This window comes from Lampetra fluviatilis, chromosome 1 (assembly GCF_964198595.1).
Source record: "Lampetra fluviatilis chromosome 1, kcLamFluv1.1, whole genome shotgun sequence".
Taxonomy (NCBI): Eukaryota; Metazoa; Chordata; class Hyperoartia; order Petromyzontiformes; family Petromyzontidae; genus Lampetra; species Lampetra fluviatilis.
In genome coordinates this window covers 24,730,668-24,756,009 of record NC_136275.1, presented here as the reverse complement: position 1 = coordinate 24,756,009, position 25,342 = coordinate 24,730,668, and the positions used below count along the sequence as shown (strand labels likewise).

The window sequence follows — 25,342 nt, the reverse complement described above, 5'->3', positions numbered from 1 at the left end:
CGGTCCACGTGTCAAGACTTAAGAGCGCTCGGGACTGGAGTTGGATAAACTACGGGAGTCGATGTTACACTTGTGGTTGGAACGTCATTGTTGAAGTCATTAAAAAAAAAAGTATGCAATGCTTGAAAGTAAAAGCGTGGTTCAACAAATGCACGCGGCTCGCCGCGTTGGCAGCGTTGCACACGCACTCCTAAGAAAGGGGCATCGCCCGAAACGTCGCCTATTCTCAGGCAGCGTTGTTGGCGATGATGGGGGGGGTGAGTCGACGCGACACCCCTGGGTAAGATGGCAGCAGCGGGTGCATATACCGGATATGACGTAACGACCCGAGCCCGGGTTCCGGCCCCTCCCCTTATGCAAATCGCGCAGCCTCCAATATTTAATTAACTCCTCATAAACATATTCTTGGGTCTTTCGGTAAAGCCACGTAGATAGGTTCAAAGAAAATAACAAACAACAATATTTACAAACAGTGCGTACATTTTGATAGTTAAAGGTCGCTGACGCGCAGGGGGTCATAGGTCAGAGGCGATGCGCTCGCGCTGGAAGATGGCGGCCTCCTTATGCTCGCTGCTCGTGCGGCGTTCGCCCTCACGTCTCAGCAAGGCGCTCTCCTCCTCCTGCTCCTCTTGTCACGGCCTCCTGGTCAAGGCCGCCTTCTCGCTGGGCTCCTCCAGCGCCGCGAGCCTCTCCGAGGCGCCGGACGACAGCAGATGTGCCGGAGGTGAGGGGTTGGCGCGGTGGGGTTAGCCGGCGTTGCCGGGCACGTGTGCGGGGGGAAACTCCGGGGCATGGGACTCGTGGTGGGTGAAAGGAGTTGATAAGCGAGGAGGCAACTGGTCACAGAGATGTCTCAACGTTACGCGGGACCCTGTGCAGACACGGTGTTCAGAGACAGGACATGTGCACAGAGACGAGCATCGTGATACAGTACAGACCGTTCAGGTACCAGAGGTGTGGACTCGAGTCATGTGACTTGGACTCGAGTCAGACTCGAGTCATGAATTTGATGACTTGCGACTCGACTTGGACTTGCATAACAATGACTTTGTCCCACCTATGAGATGTGGACTCGAGTCATGTGACTTGGACTCGAGTCAGACTCGAGTCATGAATTTGATGACTTGCGACTCGACTTGGACTTGCATAACAATGACTTTGTCCCACCTCTGTCAGGTACTAAGGTGAGACATACACAAGGCCACTGAGGTGCACATGCAGTCGTCATATAGGGCACTTAGTGACAGAGCAGAGGCACATAGTTATACAGGCAACTGAACACGGTTCATAAGAGTTTTTTTTTGGGTTAGATCGCGTAAATATAAATGTGTCGTTAAACCGATCGCCACCTCGACACAGCCAATTAGTAAACAGAACACGGTCATTCATTACTAGTACAGCACACCGGTGTGTTGGAGAGTAAATTCACAATATTTACAATTCGAGTACGACGTTTCGCCAGTAATTATAACTAGCATCATCAGGCGACAGCCAGACTTGTGGATAAATCCTCTTGTTATTAATTAGAGGGATAAATGTGATGTCGTCGCCTGTGAGGCAATGAGATGCGAAGGCCAGAGGTTGGGGTTAATGCATGCATTAAAATTTAAATGTATGAGAATTACCGGTTAGGTTATTCATAGGGTAATCAACATACATTATGCATGCACATTATGCTTGTACATCCTGCCTTTTGTACGTGCACGAAAATCGCAGTACCTGTTTTCTGTGAGGAACAAAAACATTTATATTTACGGGATCTAACCCAAACTAGTGCTGTACTAGTGACGACTTGGCATGGTCTGTTTACGTGACAACCCTTACTAATTGCCTGTGTCGGGTGGTGGTGGGTTTTAACGACACATTTATATATTTACGCGATCTAAACCAAAAAAAACTATTATGGCCAAAAAATATATTTTGCATAATATTGGTCGCGAAAGCCGACGTGTTAAACTTGTATATACGTATTAGAAGTACGCCAGTTTTTAAAATAAAAATTTCAGAACCCAAATTATTTCAACAAGCAGTGTTTTTAATTGCTTTACTGTACCAAACGTTCATATCCCATTGCGAAATCGTTCTAATGTCGTCTGTGTGTTTTAACATACTTGTACATGTGTGCGTGCAGACAATATAAAATATGGGAAGCGATAGTGGTGAGCACGCTGCGCTATGAACCCAGCAACCCGAGTTTGATTCCAATATCAGTGACACATATTTACGGGATCTAACCCAAACTAGTGCTGTACTAGTGACGACTTGGCATGGTCTGTTTACGTGACAACCCTTACTAATTGCCTATGTCGGGTGGTGGTGGGTTTTAACGACACATTTATATATTTACGCGATCTAACCCAAATGCGGCTGGGCATGGTCCTGGCCACACCAGCCCCTCATGTGCTGTTCTGGCCTTAATAGGTGCTCGCTAACACCACTTGCCCTAAAAGTATCTTAAGGCTATGAGGATAATTATTATTGTCTTTGCAGAACATGTGCCTGTCAGAAGCTCCAATGGAGCGAGGAGTACCTTCGTGGAAATACAGGAGAAGCGCATGCAGCAAGCGGATCGGAGTGTTCTCATCAGCTGCCCCAAGAGCATTGCCAAGAGCAACCTGCTGCAGTTCCTGTCCAACCATGGACACATTAATAATTACTTCTTCTACGAATCGTATGTGAGTAGCTTGTTTTTAATATACTGCATAGGGAATAACTCTTTGGTTGTTTCGGTAAAGTCACGTATAAATAAAATAAATAATAGAATACGACGTTTCGATAGCAACACAAGCAACCGTCATCAGGTATGAATGAATGAGAAAACAAACTTAGTAAACTTAAAAAATGTAATGCAAAGATTGCTAAATTTGAAGTTAAGTGTGAGAGAGAGACAAACACAGACACAGAGAGAGAGACACTGGGGATTGAGTTCTGTCCAAGGAACAGCCCACATGCCTAGGCTTGGGACCCCACATTCGATAAATCATTGATCGCCTCAACTCCTTTACCAGTGACTGCTCGTAAAACAAACAAAACTTTGCTTCACATTCAACCTGTGCCAGATTTTATAGATAAAAACAGTTAATAGATTATAAAAGAGCAGTTGTATTCACATAATTATTGAACACCATCTGACATGGTGTTTAATTGTAATATTGTATGTTCCATGATGTCTACTTCAGGGCTTTCCCTATTTCTATTCACTTCTGCTGTATTTAAGAGTTATAGAATGAATGGTTTTTTTAAAATGTGTTAATTGGTGATAAATATGCTACTGTATGTGTAAGCAATTAAAAAAATCTACAGAAATGGAAAAAAACTCTTGTTATGTCTATCCTTATTGCTGATGCTGTGGGGACAGGGTATGTACATGCTGGTGGAGTTTGCAGACAAGAATGGAGCTCAGGCCCTTTGCGATGCTGGTTGCATCCCACACACGAAAGGGGAGTTCCCGATGCCCTTCCGCTCACGCGTTCTGGCCATTCGGCCCCGGATGTTTCCCAATGCTGCGTCTGCACAACCGACTTCAACGATGCCCGAGACCGACATCCACATCATCAACAGAGAGCCAGTGTCGAACAAAGACATTATTAGCAGGCTCAACAGCCTGGAAAGTGTGAGTTATCAAGGCTTAATTTATACAATGTCACACATTAAAATATATGCTTGGGTTAGGTTTGGTGTTTGCACACTTGCCCTCCCTATATAGTTGACAGAGGCAACAACCAGAATATGTTGACTGACAATACAGTTTGAGATGTAATATTGCAATTTTGTGTTTTGAAAACATTTGGCAATTATTTACATTTGCATACATTCCCTCGTTGAAGTTTTATATCAACAAATATTGTGTATCTAATGTGCTTAAAATAAAAACCAAGCTGATTCAAATAATGAAACGTTCCAGTATTAAACAGAAAAATGCAACAATGATGAGGATTACCCATTGTGTAAGTTCCATTGGCAGCCCTTGAACACCACTTCCAGATGCTCTCTAAAGTCTTAGTTTCGGAAGTGCTGTGTTTGTGTGCATGCATGTACATTCTTGCATCTGAGGACACATGCGTGTTTGCCTCTTCATGTATGTGCCTGTGCGTGGGTGCATGTGTGTGCTTGCAGACGGAGCAACAGCTGCGCACTCTAGTGGATATGCAGCAACTGACAGATGCAGATGTGCGCCTGCGCTTCATGGTTTGCTCGCTGCTGCAGGACATGTGCGCCACTATCTTCCCCGGCACGCTCGTGCGCCCCTTCGGCTCCAGCATCAACTCATTTGGGCACACCGGCTGTGACCTTGACATGCTGCTCGACCTGGACGGCGTGCTGTTCGGAAACAAGAGACATGTGGGTTCTGCTGCTTATGCTCCTTGTTGGTACTTGTGTGTAACCTTGTTGGAGGCAATAGCCACTGGGCTAATTTGCACGAATTTCACAAATTCTCACAGAAGTATAGTGATTTCCGTCGTAAATATGTTGAACTTCTTTTCGCACCATACTTTCACTCAGACATGTAAGAGCTCATGGTCATTTAAAGTATCTTTTGCAAGGAAGATCTGAGATGAAATACTAGAATTGTTTTTTGCAAGGTACAAAATTCAAAAGAAACTAAAATGTTCCATAAAAATACGTATCCAAAAAAATGTGCAACTTGTATGCACAGGTAGTTCCCGGAACAAAGAAGTTGCAATACAATAATGCTCCGTCTAATTGGAGAATATCCGTGCTCAAGGAGGCAAAGGACTAAGGTGTGGTGTTTATGTTGTTCCTGATCAAGAAATGGGATTTCACATACCCGTTATCAGAGGTGGTTGTCTCCATAGGAAGACCACTGAATGATAGATTAAGTTGTGCCCCGACTGGTATTTGAACTTGCGTCTTTCTGATTGTGAATCAAGAGTTCTAACCACAGTGCCACCTAGCCCATTAACCCACAAACCCTGCCCATTTTACACAATGTGCTGGCCCAGGTGGTGAAGAACAACTTTGAGCTGGATTACCAGGTGAAGATGCTGTCGTCAGAGCGTTCCGTGACACAGAGCGTGCTATCGGTGATGGGGGAGTGTCTGGACTACTTCAGCCCAGGCTGTGTTGGCGTGCAGAAGATCCTGCAGGCACGCTGCCCACTTGTCCGCTTCTCACACCAGCCTTCAAGTTTGCAGTGCGACTTCACTGCCAACAACAGGTGGCCTCTTTACTCAGCCTCTGGCATCATAGGCCGTGATATTTCAGTGTTTCTGCCCATGTGCATCGGTTATCATCACTTTACACTATCAATACATTAATGAAAACAAGTAGATTACAGGTATTCTCAATCCTCTGGTGAATTAAGGCCCCCACCATGCCATATCGGTTATATATGTTTTTACCATTCATCACACTGCATTACCTCAATCTGTTGATGAACGGAAGTAAAATAGATTTAAAACTGTTTTTGAAATGTTCATGTTTTTACAACTATACTATTGGATATTATCATACAAAAATGCGGATGTCACTGTGTGGTGCCGGCCCTAGAGAGGCACGGCGTGTGATGCACTTATAACGCGGACATCACGTATGTAGCGACATCGTGGGTGTCACTGGGTAATGTCGGCTCGAGCGAGGCATGGCGTGCGATGTATTACCATCGCGGACACTCTGTATATGTGGGTGTAGTATCAGCCCTAGAGGGGGCTCTGTGAGCGCTGGGTCATAGCGCTCAGTGGTACCACGTGTGGCGTGCAGTGCTGACTCCTACAGGAGGGAGTGTGAGAGTGTCAGCGATGGGATGAGGTTACCCCGGGCCATGGCACTCGTTGACCCCGGAAGGCACGATAAGTAAGATCTACACAGGGGCCCCAAGTAGGGGCTGGGGGTGGTCACGTGCCGGGGCTAGATCCTGCTAGAGTGTTCGAGAAGGTGGTCATGGCCAAGGGCGGGGCCAGCCACGGCCAGCGAGCATATAAACCGGGTCCCCGAGAGGGACCGGGGTTCTGCGTTGCTGTTGTCATCTGAAGATCTATGTTCTACATCCAAGAAGAAGTGGCCAACATGTGGACCTGGACCCAAGTTGGGGTCCGGTCCGTTGTAGCTACTCCCAGTGTAACTAGTGTAGTTAGCCTGGTGGTCCACCACCATAGGTTGTTATCTGGTAAAGGGGTAGTTACCCCTTTGTGTTAAGTGTGTTGGTATAAATTAATGTGTTGCCTCCAAAGAGTACGACTGCGACTCAGTTGAATACACTACAACTGGTGTCTAACTGATTTAAAAATGTCTTTGCCTTCACACATTTTACTAATTCCAAATCTACAACCAAATCATAAAAATACCATGACTCCATAACTACCAGGGGTTTATTATATATAGTGCTATTATAGGGATCGCATATTGTTAAATATGGGTCTTAGCATTTATATTGTTCACGTGATAAGTCTGATTTCACAAATTGTAGATTAATTTGCGATTTAGATTTTGTGCTGCCAAACCTAACCCTTGCATTGTGAGATGCCACTGCTCAGGCTACAGTATTTCCGTTATAATTTTTTAAATTAAATATCCGTGATATCAAACAGTCCCTTTTCCCCTTCAGTTAATCTTGTGTTTTCTCTCCTTCCCCCATCTCGGCACTGCAAGGATAGCACTGAAGAGCACAGAGATGCTGTACATATATGGGCAGGTGGACGAGCGTGTGCGGCAACTCGTGTTCGCTGTGCGAAGCTGGGCACGCTCACACGGCCTCACCAGCAGCATCTCGGGTGCCTGGATCACCAACTTCGCGCTCACCACCATGGTGCTATTCTTCCTGCAGAAACGAAGTCCACCCATTGTTCCTACGCTGGAGCAGCTGCGGAAACTTGCAGGTCCGAATACTTCAACTCGTGGCCCCCAAGCCACGCACTTTTCCAAGGCGTCTCTTACAATCTGAGAAGCGCCTTTCTACTGTCTTTAACATTCCTCTAATGCATTGCTTTAGAGGCAAGGGTTTGTGGATTTCGATAAACTGTTAGGTTGAGAGGTGGCCAGATGGAAGTGCAGCAAATGGATTTGTGAACCCCGCTGTGTATGACCACTGAGTTTTATCCCCTCGTATGCATGGCTGTGTGCCACAGAGAATTCCGGGCTCGGATTGGCCTGTTCAGCCAACAAAATGACAAACGTGCCATGGTCATCATCGACTATGATGGACGAACAAGAGAGAGAGAGAGAGATCCCCTCATATGCATGGCTTATCTAGATTCTCTGGATTCTTACCTTGATGCATTGACCAAACATACAAATGTAGGTGGCTCCTGAGGCTTTTCTTGGTAAATTACATTATGATGCTTAAGTAAATATTTCTGGACAATTGTGATGCATTTGTCATGCATCCAATAAGCACTTGTTTATATGACCATTTACAGATCCTGAGGATGTACAGATCGTGGAAGGACATGACTGCACTATCGTGAGCAATTTGGAAAAAATAACATCTTCTCAAAACACTGAAACTTTAGGTCAGTATTTTCCCATCATCTTTGTCGGCTTAATGTATTTTTTTTATATTACATATTTTATTCAGTTTTGGGAAAGTGTGGATTTTTGTCAAGATTTTTTGTCCAATTTCATGACATGTATTATATTGTCTTTTAACTGATTACAATCTTATTTGCAGGTTTTGTGTTGTAGAATGTGGTCCAGTACAATGCTGATTTAAATGTGACCTCTACAAGATATTTGTATGACATTAACTACAACCAAATATGTATATGCATTTTACCATTACTTATTTTAGATGAACTGCTGGTGGAGTTTTTCAACTTCTATGGAAGTTTTTCCTTCAGTAAGCATTCAATAAACATATGGAAGGTAAGTTCTGGATGCATTCTTAATTTCTACATTGACATAAAAACAAGTATTCACCAAGTAATGTCCTACTGAGACAAAATAATCTTCAAATTAGACAAAAATAGAACTCCACTGATGTATGGAAAATGTATATAAAGTTATAGATATTGTTAAATACAACTTCAAAACTATTTCACACACTACACCTCTTTCACAGATCCGCCCTGACCAATTAAACACCCACACCCAGAGCAGTATTTGGGCATGATGTAACTCGTATAGACTTTCACAAATGTGACCTTTTCACATACAGTACTATATTCTTAATCTAGTGTTAATTTACTGCCAAAGTACAATTACATATTTAAATGTCTGCACTTTATCTTTCTCCAGTACCCTATTAGTGTATGGTGTAACTGTCACGTTTTAGATATGCTCAATATCTAAACTTTTTACATATCCTCCTATACCTCATTCCCCAGTGAGTCAGATGTGCGACATTGTATTGTGGTAGCATTTAGCGAACATTTTCTTTCATCTTGAATATGGAATATATAATCTAAATGTATTCTAAAATATAAATATAATCTTTATCTGGACTGTAAATATACGCATGCATTTCAGGGCTCCGAGCAGAACAAGCCTGAGAGCAGCCCTCTGTATATCGTCAACCCATTTGAGCAACACCTTAACATCAGCAAGAATGTAAACGTGTCACAGCTGGAGCGCTTTGTGCAGCTGGCTCGCAACAGCGTGTGGCAGCTTCAGCATCAGGAAGAGCAAAGCAGCCCAAAGACCAGGCCCTGGGGCCTGACTGCTGTGATGTCCAGCCAGCTGCAGAGTAACAACACAAAGGGACGTGGAAGAATGAAATCAGGAGAGACACTGAGCAAGATCCGATCGCTCCTAGAGAACTCTGTATTGAACAAGGCAGGTGGCAATGTGAGGAAAATGCAGGGTGGATCTGGTAAGAGCATCAAGCAGGGTGGACCAACTAAAACCAATGCCAATATCAAGTGACTGTACAAGCAATATGGCTCATCATTGTGTGAACTGCAGCGATCGAAAACAATTATAAAGAGCTCAATAGCTGAGAGCATACAAAACCTTTAGCACATCAAAGTAACTGTTGAGTTGCGATGTTATTCACTATGAGTAAAACAAATGTCAGGGGGAGGAAACCTAAAAAAGTATTTCTGTTTCGGAAAGACGGTTTGTTTTCATAGTTTTTGACACAAAAGAGGGCTTATCCTATGGTTTTGTGGTAAATCATTGTTGAAACGTATTTGACATCATTGGGTAACTTATAATTTCGGGTGTGGTTTGGGGAATGTATGTAAATTTGAAAGTGAATGTAATTCAATGTTTTACAAAATTACTTTTGACGTGTATGTAATTACATGGCAGATTTTTTTTCATTTATTGTTTGAGTTGTTCCCTTTGTCTCATTGGATTTTGAGAGATCCTTGACTACCATTGCCATCTATATCTCCTGTGCGTGCGTCGTTTAGAAACCTTTTAGTCTTGATATCAATGTGTTTATTTTTTAACGCCACTTGCTCAGTTTTGGCATTTTAAATACAGCACCACATTTGGTGTACCTTGCAAACATAACCTCAGCATTGTACATAATTGAATAATAAAATGTAATACTATATTTACGTGTGTATTGTATTTAAACATAAAAGGGTAATTGTAGGATGATCTCAAGACTGCATATCACAAGTAATTAAAAAGTTACACTTTGTTCATAGCCATAAATGTGTCATGTGCAATGCTTGCATTATGTGCAATTTATTTTCTCATAAATCGTTACATTTATCAAGTCCCGAGCCCTCAAATTACAGTATACATTGTTGAAAACGATGACCATGATGATGGGTGATAATCTTGCACCCTGAAGATGATGTTATGAGATGCTGTGCGCATTCTCCCACTGTGTGATGATGCCGACTGAGGATGATCCTGTTGGTGTTGCTGCTGATTTTCATCCTCGCAGCAGCTTTTGGTGAACCATCGAACAAAGATGGTCACTGCATCTCGCACTTTGAGATGTGCTTCTATGGCTGTCTGGAATTCTTCCGATATTAAAAAGCCACTGGAGCTATGCACTTTTAAATCTAAACTGAAAACTGATTTCTTAGTATTGCTTTTTATGTTTAGTTTGTCCTTCCCCTGCACCCCCCATTAGCATGGTTGGCTACGTATGTTGCGAAATAATGTCAACATTCTTGTCATTGCTATTACTGCTGTTGCTGTATTTTTGTTTATCAAGCAGCCTCGCTGAAGCGTGTAGGAGGAAACAATTATAGCAACGTTGCTATAATTTTTAGCAACGACTTCCTCGGCAGCAGAAATAACAGCATTCGTCATCGGCAGAAGCCGAGGTATTTTGATCATCACTGGCCAATGAATTGAGTGATACAGCTGAGGGTGAAGGGATTTAGCAGTTTTAAACTGTTTTGCAGAATTTGCCAATTTCACAACTATTTCGTCGACTCAAAAATCTAATTAGTTTTAACGGCATTTCAAATGAACATTTTACAGTGCCTTTAAAGTAGTTTAAGTTTGGGTCCAGGGATGTTGGGTACCAGTCCTAGACCAATCGTTTTTGTGACTGCGTTGGCACAAATAAAAGCTCACTACATTCGTTGAAAACACGACTGAAAGAAAGCATAGGCGATGTTTCAAACAATGTTTTTTAGTAGCACGTGTGAATATCTTTATATTTCGTACACTCCCATGAAGGCACTCCATAATGCCCCCACTACCACCTAGTGGGTGACACGCATTAATTAGTGGAATCGGCCTCAAGTCCCCCCCCCTCCCCCATGCATCGCATCCCATGAGGTGGGCTCGTCCAAAATTCCCTACCCACTCGTCGCCTCCACTTGGTTTCGTCGCGAGGTCACGTGGGAACCCGGGCGACCAATAGGAGGCGTTGCTGTTGCGAATCCTACGCGGCGCGGTCTCGGCGCCGCCATGGCGGACTTGCGTGAAGTCGCCGACCTTTTGTGGGGCTCTGGCGGGGCCAGGGTTGCAGACGCTGTGTTTCGGAGGTGGACGCAAGGTGAGAATTGCTGCGGGGGTTCGCCCGAGGTCGGCTTTCACAATGCAGTGAAACCCCGTCCGAGCTTGGCCGCTTGAGGCCTAGCTGACCTCCAGGCATACCGGCTTTCCTGAATAGCCCGGCCGGGTTCGGGACGCGCTGGGTTCCCGTGTAGGCGCTGTTTGTGCCACGGTTGACGCGGCTTTGGTATTTTGGTTCGGCGACGTTTCGGGCAATGGCCCTTTGTTTACCACGGAGCTAGGGCAGGTGTATGGGCGTATTGAGCCATTGCAACAATGACTACACTCCCTTTGGGCCGCTCATCTGACTCATTGTGTTTGTGTGGGCGTACGATAGTGATTGGTATCTGCGCGTTTTGTGTGAGAGAGTTGTGCGTATAAATGAACGTGTTGTGGTTTTGTGTGCGTTGTGTGACCACATTGACTGTGCCTGGGTGTTATTGTGAATATTTTGAGTGTTGTGTGGGTAGTAGAGGACCCCTTGCGTCTGGAGCAGGATAGGCACCGGCCTAGGCCTCTGGAGTAGAGAAAGTCTGGTGCACTGGTTCTAGCTCTTATACCACGATGGGTGAAGAGTAATTGGGAAAGAAAGTAATGTATAATCTAAACATATTTATTTTATCAGGTAAGGCCCAGTGAACTATATAGCTCTTTATCATAAGTGACCAAGTCACAAATGAAAGCCCAACGATGTGGCTTATGTGGAAATGTATAGCCAAATACAAAAACGCATGCTTCTAATTGTGGAGGTAAAAACCCGAGGACCACGGGGAGAACATGCAAACTCCAAATATACAGGCATCGGGATCGAACCCAGGACCTGTATTCCTGGCGAGGTAGTTAACATATCGCCACCGTGGCGCCGAAGACAACAGGGATATGCTCTTTTAAACAAAAACCATATAGGGCGTCTGGGAACGTGACGGTGAGGTGTGGGCAACCTTGGCTCCCACTCCCAGCCTCATGTGGGCTCGCCTCCCAATCTGTCAACAGGAGGCCTGGAATGGTGGGAAGTCCCCACCGAAGCTTAACATTCATTGCTGGATGCATGCAAGTCAGATGAGTCAGATGTTTTCAGTGACCTCATCAATGTGTTGGCTGAAATGTCATACAAGGCGCGCCGAGAAGCGTGTCGAGCCCTCATTTGATTTTAAGCAGGATCAGTCCTGTGTAGACATTAAAATGCATATTTCTGTACATTTTATATTATGGTACAGCTCTGAATTCAATTTGCTCTGCCAAAAGCAATTACCTTATACTACGAAGCGGTGCAAATTTATCAGAATGTAATATTTGCTTTAGAGAATATTAATGATTCCTTCCAGCAACTTATAACATCTGATAGACTAAAAATCCGGTTTGGTTAAGAATATTCAAAGCATCCGTAAGAAGCATGCTTGAGGAGATGATCAAGTAAGCAAGGAACAATTTAGAGCACAATAATGAAAGACGACGGTGGTATTGCCCAAAGGTAATTGTGTCCGCATGGGGTGGCATCCATGATATGTGAAGTGTATAAAGTGTTCCACTTTCACTATGATTTTACACCTGCATCATACTATATATGGCAGTCTACAGTGCATTGAATTTATGCAGTACCCCTGAAACTATCCCCTATTCGATACTGATCTCCAAAGATGAAGCAAAAGGTATATTTTAAGTTTAGATTTTATAAAGCCTTAAAGTATAACCAAAGGCTTTCAGACGTATACAGTCGAAGGCTAGATATGCCCAAGTAGGGCAAAAACTCCAAAGGGATATCTTTCAAAGAATTTAGCTGATAAATGTCTAATGCCATGTCTTACAAAAAAAGTGGCAGTGTGTTCATGAAATGAAGATATAATGTATTGATTTATAAATAGTAATGGCAATTTTGTTGGTGAAGTGAAGCTATTGGAATGAGAATAGGGGTTTCCCCTTTTATCTGGCAACAAAACAGGTGTTAAAGTTGTTAAAACACCAAACTGAAACCTTTTACAAGGAATCATGTCTGCATTAACCACAATACATTAACCACAATACTTGCATTTTGACCACAAGTATTGTGGTTAATGTAGACATGATTCATTGTAAAAGGTTTCAGTTTGGTGTTTTAACAACTTAACACCTGTTTTGTTGCCAGATAAAAGGGGAAAACTGTATTCTCATATTTTGGTACTGGCAAAGGAGGTCCCATGATGTAGAAGCTATTGGAGTGTTTCAAATTGTTAATGTAATTTACACATGTAACTGACACAAAGAATGGTAGCATTTTGACGCAGTCACTGAAACACCATTTTTCCACATAAAACGTCAGGGTCTGGCTCGTTTTTCTAGGAAGTATTGAGCGTGATGTAGAAAACCAATGTCCTGATGACCATTATTCTTGAGCATGACCATATATTTCTCCAATTTCTTAATCATGCCTGTCTTATTTTACACCACTCAAGGTTTAGTGGGCATCATCATTCAAGATTCTACACATTATAAAACCGAGAAACCACAGTTTCTTAAAAATATCATGGAACACTATTAAAGTAAACTGCATTTATTTAGTAAGCATGTTGAAATAAAATTAAAGTGTAGGGGAATTAACTTGTAAAATATGATGGCTATTTATTGCTGTTTGAGAATGGCATAAGCTGGAGGCTGTTGTACAGTTATCACAGATGTTGACCTGTAAGTGTAATGACATGTACACTTAATCAGTATTTGCTGTTTCAATTAGGAGTTTGCATCAGTGTAAGTTGTAATCGCCCAACGTGACAGTGTGCCAGTGGTGTCTATTTTTCTTTGACTATTAATAGCCTGACTGAAACACTCAACTGATTATCTTTGGATAGGATGATGTGGTAATTTCCATTGGACTGTGATAAATGTTAACCTTTGGTCTCTCGCAAATGTGAAACATTGCAAAATTAAATATTTGTATACCTCTATATATTTTTTATGAGTTGCTATTCTCTATAATTACCAAGTCAATAAAACACATTGCATTTGAATACACACTTTGAATGAAAATACATGGATATGTTTTAAACGGTATAATTGGGTTTTACTCTTGAAAGTGCCCAGAAAATACATTATTACCCTTGTCATGTACCAGTCCACGGCATTAATTACATTTATCCAAAACAGAAACACTGATAGTGATTTATGGTTTGTGGGTTGGACATGTGGGTGTGGGGCAGAAGTTTGTGGTGGGGTTCTCATTGTGGACGTTGTGCTTTTTCTCAACAATTGAAGTGACTTTGTAATGTCTGTGATGTGTTGTAAATTGTGAAGGTTTCGTGTTCAGCGAAGATGAGCCCACTGCATTGGAGCAGTTTGAAGGGGGACCATGTGCGGTCATCGTCCCTGTGCAGGTGAGCTTTGTGCTGCTGCAGTTGCCACACTTGGTTAACAGATGAAAGCCTGTGTGGAACACATTATGGACAAGCCCAATTTGTGGGCAGCATATGGGAAGTCAGCTGGCCAGTGACCCATCTGATTTACTATATCGTATCGATTTTTATGGCACTTGAGTCAAACCATAAAAAAATATTTCAAGATAGGTGCTGCAAATTCCATTTACGAACAGTCCGAATACTTTAGAGATTGGCTGTGTTGCAGAGGTGGCCGGATGATTATTGATATTCTGGATTTGTGCAGTGAGTTTAAGGTCTCAGCTCAGTCACCAATGACTCAACAAAATAACCATCAAATGAAATTTGCTACTGTGCTCAATTTTTTTAAATTCCAGATCTTAAAATTAAAACATCTGTTTTACTATAATAGAGGTTTTTGGGTTAGATCGCGTAAATATATAAATGTGTAGTTAAAACCCGCCAGCACCCGAAACAGCCAACTAGTAAGGGTTGTCACGTAATCAGAACATTCCAATTCGTCACGAGTACAGCACACCGGTGTGTTGGAGAGCCAAGCCACAACATTTACAAACTGAATACGACATTTCGTCGCCTGATGAAGCTAGTTGTAATTACTGGCGAAACGTCGTACTCCGTTGGTAAATGTTGTGGTTTGGCTCTCCAACACACCGGTGTGCTGAACGAGTGACGAATTGGCACGTTCTGTTTACGTGACAACCCTTACTAGTTGGCTGTGTCGGGTGGTGGCGGGTTTTAACGACACATATATTTACGCGATCTAACCCAAAAACCTCTTATGGATGATATTGGTTGCAAAAGCCTACGTGTTAATCTGTTTACTGTCATGTGTTGAACATTACTGCCATTTGTATTTGGTAAGAAACTGCTCTCCTCTACTGTGTGAACCAGAGGTCACTTGAAGGGATCTCAGAGGTAGCTCTGTAGTATCTTTTTCATAGACCATTTTCTACCATGAACTTTGCACTGCTGTGTGAGAGATCTGAGTGTATACTTTGTCTCATGACTGATGCCGGAAGCACAATCATGATAAAATAAGGGAAAAATGTAAAACAAATAAAAATGGCTGTGTGGGAATCTTTGTTTACTTAAATTTGTTTCAAATTGTGCAATAACATGCAGTATTTCTACTTTGTAAAGCACATTTCATCATTCTAACCAAATTCTGCTGCTACCCACTGCTGTTCTTGCTCATTGGAAATCAGAACAATGTTGACATGGCTTGGAAGAATCTTCAATGTTCGTTTGATTTTTCTATTTTATTTTAAGTCAAATGCCATGCGTAGATATCTGTTTTTACATTCAAATATTTAGTATGGAAAAATAGGTTGCAATAAATATTAAAGTTACACGTTCTCTATGTATTATACATTGCAAAGCATTTTTTCTTTCGGAAACAGAAATATAAAACGCAAATATATGTTTTGTAAGTGCATAAAATTTAAGCAAATATTTTGCTTTTCACAGGCATTTCTGCTGAAGAATGCACTTTTTGGCAGCGAGAACATAAACTGGAAAGAGTGTTCAGGTACAAAGACGCCGGCATATCCTCTTGTATGCCACATTGTGCGTAGTGTTGCATTGGCAAGCTGTCACCTGGCCCTCATTGCTGATATATTAACCGTTTAGGAGGTTTGATATGGATGATGTGCTGCCAGGAGACCAGAGATTTCGTATATATTCTCCTCCTTGAGGGAGTGATTTCATGATTTATGGATATAAACAGTGCAAGCCAGGCCTTACAGTTTTTACAGCATGATTTGTTTTAGCAAATGTTTAGTAGTTGTGCTAAAATTATATGTTGGAAAAATATACAATTTGTTTATTCTTTAACATTTCTCTTAATAGTAAAAAAAAAAATACTGAGCAAGATATGTGTAAGTATTCAAAATATTTGATCTGCTTCAATTTGGGATTCAGTGCGTTAACATTGTTCATGGCCAACATTAAATTTTTATCTGAAACCTCAGCCTAAAACACAATCACTAAAGGGGCAGCGTGACCCATGCAAATATGATTTAAGCGAATGTAAAATATGGCCTGATTTTTGTCTTGTTGCATACCATTTTAAATTGGATTGCACAAATCCAGGCATGCACCAACTTCCACATCCATGCAAATGCCTCAGAGACCAAGTTGCTTAAGTTTGTTGCTCAAGGCACGTAGCCCATTGCAGTCTGCTATTGTTAGTTATTCCCACTGTTGTACATTTTTGAGGCCCTTCCAATGTGTTCTAAATTCCATTTTAGTGTGAACTCTGATTGCAAGTGCAAACAGTTGGGCTGTGGATAGAGATCCTGAGAAACCTGGGGCATGTCTGAGTACAGGTTACCCTCACTTTGTGCAGGTTTGATTTTTGCTATTCGCATATATGCGGCTAACTTCGCAATAAGGTGTCAATTTACTCAAATACGGTCCGGCAGTCGGACTTGGAACAACTGTGTTTTGCAGTATGTTGTACTCGGCAAGCAGCCGTCAAGTGCGGTTTTGCTTTGTGTGCCCCTTTTTTTATCATCTGCAGAATAAAACGATGGAAACCTGTATGGGCTAATGGGATGTGATAGCCAATTCTGTTCGAGTCATATTACTTTTGTCGTTGACATGTGCAGGTCACTTTGACTGGTATATCCGCCCTTTTTAAGCTATTGACTGACATGTAGCTCTTTCGTCATTTAAATATTTGTTCATTGCGCAATAAAATATTGCCAGAACAGTAACAGGCAATAGTTGTAAGTTATATTGCAGGAATCATATTTAAAGTATTAGTTCATTATGCCTTTGTGATGTGTAACTTTTCTCTGCACTAGCTTATTCATACCTTATTAAACATGCATTTATCTGCACCCATGATTGGAAATTAAACGATTTTCCTGAATCAGTACAGTATGCACAGAACATTTCCATGATTGGTTCAGAGCATTAAAATGAGCAAATTTTCTAAACGTTTTCGAAACTCATTCAAGAAACAAATATTTTGTAAATATGAAATGGAGGACTATCTGGGAAAAGATGTTCCCCTTGCTTTGTAACTGATAATGCATTTACACTGTATATTGGATTGCATTCCAGTAAAACCTTGGATTGCGAGCATAATTCGTTCCGGAAACGTGTTTGTAATCCAAAGCACTCGTATATCAGTTGTGATCACGTGACGCTCGGCAGACAAAGCGTATACGTACTACTCGTATTGCAAGACCTCACTCGTTTATCAAATTAATATTTGTTCAAATTTTTTGCTCGTCTTGCAAAACACTCGCAGACCAAGTTACTCGCAATCTGAGGTTTTACTGTATTGGGAAACACGTTTTAGAAGCTAACAATTATATAACACTCGTGTGGTGGTGGTGGACCGTGTAGAGGATGAGCGGCGACTACTGCTGTGCCACGGACTGTGCGAGATCCTGGAGAAGGCTCAACCTCCACATGCTTCCTCCCTCTGCCTGGTTCGCTGGGCGAAGGGCAAGGAGCAACTGCCGGGGGAGGATGATGAACAGGATCAGGGAGCACCCAACAGTGCCCCTAGTACACGTGGCCCCAGTTCAGCCGCACACACTGGTGTGTTTTTTTTCCCGGCTACATCTATTGAAACATTGACAAATTACTACCAGGATCACCACTAATATATCCAACATCACTACCATCACTCATACCATCACCATTGTCTTTACCATCACCACACCACCACTATCACTGTCTCCATCCTCATTTGCACCACCATGTCTTCTTCACCATCACCACCTCTTTTGGCCATCAATTCGTGCTCCCACCACTACTACCACCACCACCACCTCCAAATAAGCATACCATGTGGTGAATTGTGTTATGCACATAGTTATAAATGTATCAATGTGTCTTCATTATAATTAGTTGCTACTTTCGTTTTCTTTTATTCTCACACAAGAAAGTTTTTGTCTTGTCCTTTAGGTGGCACTGTAGCATTAAGTATCATAAAACATGCTCAATTGGCTTGTCCTTTTAAAGCACTAACCAGTCCAATCTGAAGTGATTGTTGGTGATTGCTTTTAATTAGTCTTGAACCACTGCTGGATGATGGCTTCCTCACACTGTGTGGATTTTGAGGGTAATTTCACCATATTTTATACTTGTCAGTGTGGGTTAGTGAGGGCACATGCAAGGATATGGGAGCATAAACAGCCAGTGCAGGAATGGATTTGTATTAAGGACTTTTTCCTGCCCACCACCTAACATAGCACTGCAATCTGCCTATGACAATCTACTTTACTTCTAAGATATGTCAGGATCGGGCTCTCAATGGGTGATTTGGTCATAGATGTCTTAATATACTCCCACCTAATGCCAAAGAAAGGTCATTGGTTAATGACATGCATAATATTGCACATTTTACTCATTATTGCTCTGTCTGTATTATGAATTCTTAGTTTATTATAGTTGTGCTCAGGTTGCAGTGTGCAAATTTGGTGAATGTTAGCAGTTAGGAATGGGTTAAAAGTGTTGTTAAGCCGGGTGTGAGTTGGCTGCCTTCTCTAGGGATGTGAATCATCACAGCCCATGTGTAGTCTGCCCAACCTCTTACTCAGTGGTGTTACTGCAGCCAAAATACAAGGGCCACATGGAAAGAACATACAGTTTTAACTTTGTGACAGTTTTTTTTTTCCTATAACGGAAACGTGGCTGTAAGCATTAGGAATGTTGGTAAAAGTAACCATATTTAAAATCATGTAAAATGCCCTGGGTTCGATATTCCTGTCTGGGGATGCTAGTGGGTTATTGACCTGCATGTGTTACTCTTCAATGTTATAAATTAATGTGTATGGATTTTCTTTTGGGATCTCGACTTTTCTCTCCATGTAGCTAATGACCTGTTAGTGAAAGTGGAGCTTAAGTGTGATGCATCATTAACTTTTTATTTAACAATGATATTCTCATGTTCAGTGTTAGAAGATTTTAAAAGTGTGTCTTATTAGCATATATGTGATTCCATACAGTACATTGTATATACTTTATGGAATCACATATGTACTGTATGGAATCATGAATCATAATTCCATACAGTACATGTGATTCCCACTGGACATCTGTGAAAAAGAGCTGCAAAGCTCATCGTAAAGATTCTGATTAATTGTAAGATAAAAACTAGATTGCACATTATTTTCAGTCTTTCATTGAAAACGATACCTAAAAATGTAAGTAGTATCTGGTTTCTATGGAAAATTTAGACTGTTTGGGTGTTGAGTGTCTGATGACGTGAGATAGTTTAATATTTTAATATTTGTAATGGTTGCCCGGTGGCCTTGTGGTTCGTGCACTTTACTTTTTGTTCACATTTCATCGGTTAGGATTCATTCGCAACATACTGATGGTGCAGATCTCAGTCATTATCACTTGTGCTTGTATGCTGCTTATTTTATGGACATAGAAGCGCATATCACATAGTTTGGAAGTTGTACCTCTGTGATGACCATATGTGTAAAATAATGTATTATTGTGTCGGTAATGTAGGAGTAGGCAGGCCCTAGGGCTGATCAGTCACTATGAGATCAGGTCATATGCGACACATGCTTAGAATGGGATAGAATAATGATAGGGAAGGAGGGCGCATGTTAAAGAGCTGTTGACATTTACACTAGCCATGATAGGCCAGCACAGTGACTTAGCTGGTTTTTGTTTCATAATGTCCATTTGTGGTCATGCTATTACAGGGTGGTAACATCATCAACTGCCAATGCCCTCAGTGGAAGTGAAAACAGGTTTCAGGAAGACAACAGGGCAAACAGTTACAATTATGGTTAGATGACTTTAAATAATGTTTATATGTTTAATTTAATTAAGAGCTATGTATAATAATTCGCATTTCTATTTTACAATAAGCACTCTGTAAATGTTATTGAAGATGGCAGTTTGCACAGGGGTCACTCCAAACACATTGAGAGGGATATTTATTGATGCAAGTTGGCGCTTGCGGCAGCTTGTCAAAAAGAATTCACATTTCCTAATAAAGGCATTGCCTTTCTTATTAAATTCACGGCTTCTGCAAGGCACATTTTCGTTTAATCCTATAAGACTCAAAATATTTCACAGCTGACGTGTATATTAAAATGGTAAACTAAGGGCAGTTTTGCTATTTTGTTTTCATTTTTAATACTCTAGCTTACTTAAGCAATCACATTTCCTTAACAGATATTGGCGAGCAAACAAATGCGATCAGTTGGTGTATGGATAATGATGCAAATTAAGTTTTTCCATGCTTGGTGAGTTAAAACAATTATATGTGTCTTGGCCACTGGTTAGGATCTTGCAGACACTATAGTTAACTAGTTGCATCTCCAAGAGATTTGATTGAGGTGGGCTACCATAGCAAACAATCCTGGATCCAAGCACATGCATCCATGTGTTCATTTAATGTGTGCGTGTACATCTGGCCAATAATTTTGGAATCGACTCTGCTGAATGTTCATAATTTCACACATGCATAGTCACGAGGGAAGACATCTGGATGCGCTTTGTTGAAGATAATTTAAGTCACAGAACATGCCTTACCAAGGGCATTTTTGTAAACCAACTGTAAGTTGCATTTGCGTCAGCATTTCCAAAAACCGCCAAGTAGAAGTGACTGCGTTGCTCAGACATCCGACTGCTTAGCAAGCCACTGGGTTTGAATCCAGGCAGCTGGATGTGATTAAATTGGCTTCCTGTGTGTTGGTGAATTGATGTTCTCAAACAGTTCACTAGTTATTGCACCAAAAGCATTTAAAATGTGTCTTTCATCTTATTTAGCTCAATTTCAGCTCTGAGAATTATTGGACAATCTCCTTGGAGAGCACTTGGCAAAGCTTGCCTCCGCACCTGCAAAGGATAAGGCCACCTGAAGGATTTTGCAGGAGATGTTCTAAAATAATTATTTTCCACAGTCCATTCTCTGACAATTGGGACATGCTGTGAGATAAAATTAATTATTATTCTTATGACTGCTGGTAGCGCGATTTGAATGAATTGGGAGAGAAAAAAAGTAAAAATTGTTGACCGAACTTGGTAAAATATTTTTAAGTGTTTGTTTTTGGTTCCTGTCGGTGTCAAAATTAACTTTTGCAAGTCGATCTGTAAATCAGTCGTGTCTTATTTTCTCATTGTGGATATTTTTTTTTAAAACCAGATTAAGTCTTGACTTAAAGCTTTCGTGACTGCAGGAATTCATATCCTTGGGTCTTTCGGTAAAGTCACATAGATAGGTTCAAAGAAATAACTAAAATAACAAAAAAAACTACGACGTTTCGATCGCAACACAAGTGGTCGTCTTCAGGAAAAGGGGGGTTAGCTTCCAAGGCAAACTGTTTATAAGGGTTTGAAATGGGCATAGCCCAAATGTCAGCAGCCAATGATAATGTAAGTGGTGGGCAGCCAACCCAATGGTGGTTGGTTTTCCACCAATCATAGGACTGCCAGGTGAAAATTAGCAGGTTAAAGAGAGATTACCATGTTAATGGAAGATCGCAGAGCCGCAACCAAGGGGGGTGGTGTGCGAAGTGACAGAAAGCGCAAGTTGAAATGGGTGTAAAGCACAACTAACATCGGAAGGTGGTAGGATGGGAACATAGCCAATTATGACTTAAACTGGTTGATAACGTCCTTCCAATGATTGCTCAGTTTGTACCCATCTCGGTTGAAATTGTGTCTTTGTCTATATATATGGATGGCTTCATGAACTAATCTTTGTTGACCCTTTTTGTCTGGGAAAGCCTCAGTGAGTCTCATGAGTTTGTTGTAACAAATTGTTATGTCCACAGATGACCCTTCATCGGATGAAATCACCTTTGAGCGATTTCACAACCTTATACAGTAAGTATTCACAAAAGGGGATATGTTATGAAATATTTTTTAAAACCTAGTCCATGAACATTTTTAATACCATAATGTGTTTGCCATTTCCTGTGAGTAATGGTGTCATTCACATAATTGGTTTGACTACGTAACATAAATCATCATAATGTGAGACTTGGACCCGTTCCGATTATAAAATGAACTTACATTGCCGGAATTTGTGTGTCATCAGTGAATGACAGGCTGCTGGTTGACATCTAAAGCTGAGCAGTCTTTGTGCACCATTAAACTGGGTATTTGAATCATCGACTGAATTTTTTTAAATGTCATATGGAGGACAATATAAATATTAGTTTTTCTCCCCTTTGTATGGTACTGAAATAATATCTGCCTTGTCAATTATTTTATCCACAAACCATGACAATAGGACAACATACATTTTGAACATATGTTACATTGCCATTCATATTTGTCTCTTTTGCTTTTAATAACATCCCTCTTCTCGACTCCGACGCTATAGCCACCCTTGGCACCTCTTTCGCCTTGGTGATGGTAAGAGATATGAAAGTGGCGTTTCATCCATGCTCGTGTGTGGGGTTTAATTAATTTTAGGGCCTGACCTTATGCAGTGTAGTGTGACCTTTTAGCAAAGTGGCACCTGGTTTACAGATTTAGTGGCTAAGTTAAAGTAGTCTCAAAAGCAATACCCTTGCAATTGCACTGCCGTAAGCTGCAAAAACAAATGTGGATTTTATGTACTTACATTAAATAACTAACATTGCAAATAACAAGAGCTGCTTAATAAAGAAAGATACATTATGTCTTAGCTACTTGGTCTTCATACTTATCTACTGATATGCATGCTTAGCTTTTGAACTCGATCACTCATTAACCAAATGGTAGGTTAGCTTCTGTTCTGTGGCCCTGCCGATAACATGAAGAGGCATACCGCTTGTATAACTTGCAACATTGCTTAAAGATGAGTATCTTTTTAAATGCTACTTCAAAGGCTTTTTGAGATTTTGAGTCATGCATGAGGCTATCCTCTGTCTGTGTTGGGTTAGATGAGTGTAGGTCCTGACTTTGAATATCTGTATTTGTGTGTCCCTGTTTCTGTGCAGCAGGGAATGTGTTGCTAATCCAAGTGAGTTGCGAGCTGCCGTCACAGAGCTGGTCCCTGACTTCATGGGTAACTTTGGTGTCCTACTTTTCCTCTACTCGCTCATTCTCACCAAGGTAAGTTTGACTTTGTACATATTGCCTTTATAGCTAAATGTGGAACATTGCTTCGTAGTACGTATGTATGCCACTTGCGATTGTTTAAACTGCTGCCATTAGGAGCGAGACAATGTGATATGTTTTAATGACTTAAATTTGAAATAGTTTTTACATTTGATACATAAGTAATCTGAGTAACTGGAGGCACGAGATGCAATGTGGAACCTGTGCGAGTTTGAATGAGGACCCTTCTGTGTCTACTAATGTTTTATGTATTTTAAAGAGCAGGCCGTTCTATTGACTTTTTCATTTGTTTTGGTAACAGGGAATGGAGAATATCAAGAATGAGACCGAAGATCCCAACATACCTCTGATTGACCCTACTTATGGCCATGGCAGGTGAGCATGGAATATATTGGGGCAATGGTAATCCTCATTATTCTTCACTATAGCCAGTTTATTGAGATGGAATATTTGTATGTTTATTTTCTTTTAGGAAATTTGTAACCATATATATCTCATAAAATGCATGTCATGAATATAACTTTTTTTATTGAGTGTTTAAATATGATTGATGTTTGTGATCTTTCTGAAACATTAGCTGTGTGACTTTCTTTCCCAGCCAGAGTCTAATAAACTTGTTACTGACTGGTCAGGCCGTGTCCAACGTCTGGGACGGAGAGAAGGAATGCTCTGGCATGAGTGAGTACCCGATAGGCAGTTGCTCTGTTTTCACTGTCACAAACATCCCTGTCCAGCGTTCATGGGCAGGAGGTGATTCCAGATGAGTTGGTGTCATTCTGTGAGCACTTTATATTGCTGAAGGAAAGTAATATCACCTTTTACCAGGGGTAAACATGAAGCGACTTTGTGGTTTGACATTTAGTTGAAAGGATTTTCGGCTACTGACGGCAGACTGTTGATGCTTTTTGGCCACTCAAATGCTAAGCAATGGTACCTTTGGGTCATATGAAATGTGTGTAAAACCTGCTCACAGCCTTTTGAAATATTAACTTTTCTTTTGGTAGTTTATATCACACCTCTTCTGTTGTATTACATACTTTTCTGATATCATGATGCAACATTAACTGTTTGGAAATATGAAGCGATACAAAGCTATACAGCTTGATTTAAAGTTATTTATTTATTGGGATGCCACCTTGATGTAATGATTATAGCCCATTGGATTTGCATTCCAGAAATCAGGAGTTTGGTCTCCTGGCATGGGAGTGGAAGCAATGGGAGAGTTTATTAAATCCCGTGCCTCTCCACCCCGCAGTATACATGGCTACACCACAGTTAGTCAATTGGCACATCTTCTATGATGTCTGGCCAGTGTAGAAAGAGTAGACCAACTATCCTCTCAGGTCTCTCTCTACAGCTCCTTTTTGTGGAGGCCCTTCTGCCAACAGTCTCCTGAGCAAGACATTGTAGGGCTGTGCTTTTGCCTTTTAGCTCGTGTATACGTTTTTGTAAAAAAAAACTTTATTACGGCTGTCGTGGAGCATTCTGGGTAATAAACCAAATTGTTGCTGTGCATCTCCACATAAATTAAACGCATTCTAGGCTGTTGGTTTTCTGACCTTTTACGCACCATAACTCTGGTTGCTTTTGCCCTTCATCAGCATAGTGGGGCAATATAGCTCATTTACCAGTTATACAAAAGTACCTTTAGTCTAGACTATGGGCCATCAGAGTTTGAATGTTTGCCTGTGCTGAGATTTTCTAAATTGGCTTAATTTAAGTTAAGTGCTTGGATATGATTTATTCTTTGTAAAAGACTATATTTTATGCCTGGTGTTTTAACGGAAACTTTATTTCATACTACTTTGCAGGACTCTTTGGAATGCGTGAGCAAGCCACCATTGGCTTTCTCACACTCATGGAATCATTTCGCCTTTGCCAGGTAGGTTGTATATATGTTGAACTTCTTTCGCACCGTACGTAGCCAACTGCTATTCTGTGGGTCTCTATGGGTCTGGGTGTCTGTGGGTTTCTGGTTGTATGTATGTTGAACTTCTTTCGCACCGTACGTAGCCAACCGTGCTGTTCTGTGGATCTCTATGGGTCTGGGTGTCTGTGGGTTTCTGGTT

At 41.3% G+C, this 25,342-nt stretch overlaps 2 protein-coding genes across 3 annotated transcripts in view; both read left to right on the top strand.

The window, feature by feature from the left end:
• Positions 1-527: 527 nt before the first annotated feature.
• MTPAP (mitochondrial poly(A) polymerase) lies at positions 528-9,615 on the top strand. Its single transcript, XM_078859977.1, has 9 exons — positions 528-724; positions 2,491-2,675; positions 3,359-3,613; positions 4,117-4,341; positions 4,965-5,179; positions 6,610-6,836; positions 7,377-7,469; positions 7,748-7,821; positions 8,425-9,615. The coding sequence occupies exons 1-9, from the start codon at positions 532-534 to the stop codon at positions 8,818-8,820; spliced, it is 1,863 nt and encodes a 620-aa protein (XP_078716103.1). The 5' UTR covers positions 528-531; the 3' UTR covers positions 8,821-9,615.
• A 1,104-nt stretch (positions 9,616-10,719) lies between these two features.
• The window catches only part of MINDY3 (MINDY lysine 48 deubiquitinase 3), a 59,081-nt gene continuing 44,458 nt past the window's right edge, over positions 10,720-25,342 (top strand). For both annotated transcript variants that reach the window (XM_078859967.1, XM_078859962.1), the window contains exons 1-9: positions 10,720-10,870; positions 14,134-14,213; positions 15,702-15,762; positions 17,592-17,789; positions 21,998-22,049; positions 23,153-23,267; positions 23,575-23,648; positions 23,872-23,951; positions 25,085-25,155. In XM_078859967.1, the coding sequence (XP_078716093.1) occupies positions 10,783-10,870; positions 14,134-14,213; positions 15,702-15,762; positions 17,592-17,789; positions 21,998-22,049; positions 23,153-23,267; positions 23,575-23,648; positions 23,872-23,951; positions 25,085-25,155 (819 nt within the window). In that variant the 5' untranslated portion in view covers positions 10,720-10,782. The remainder of the gene's footprint in view (positions 10,871-14,133; positions 14,214-15,701; positions 15,763-17,591; positions 17,790-21,997; positions 22,050-23,152; positions 23,268-23,574; positions 23,649-23,871; positions 23,952-25,084; positions 25,156-25,342) is intronic.

Coding starts and splice junctions, on each gene's coding strand:
- MTPAP (XM_078859977.1), top strand. CDS start 532: ATGCGCTCGCGCTGGAAGATGGCGGCCTCCTTATGCTCGCTGCTCGTG. Junction 6,837..7,376: donor GCAGCTGCGGAAACTTGCAG/GTCCGAATACTT, acceptor GACCATTTACAG/ATCCTGAGGATGTACAGATC. Junction 7,470..7,747: donor TCAAAACACTGAAACTTTAG/GTCAGTATTTTC, acceptor TACTTATTTTAG/ATGAACTGCTGGTGGAGTTT.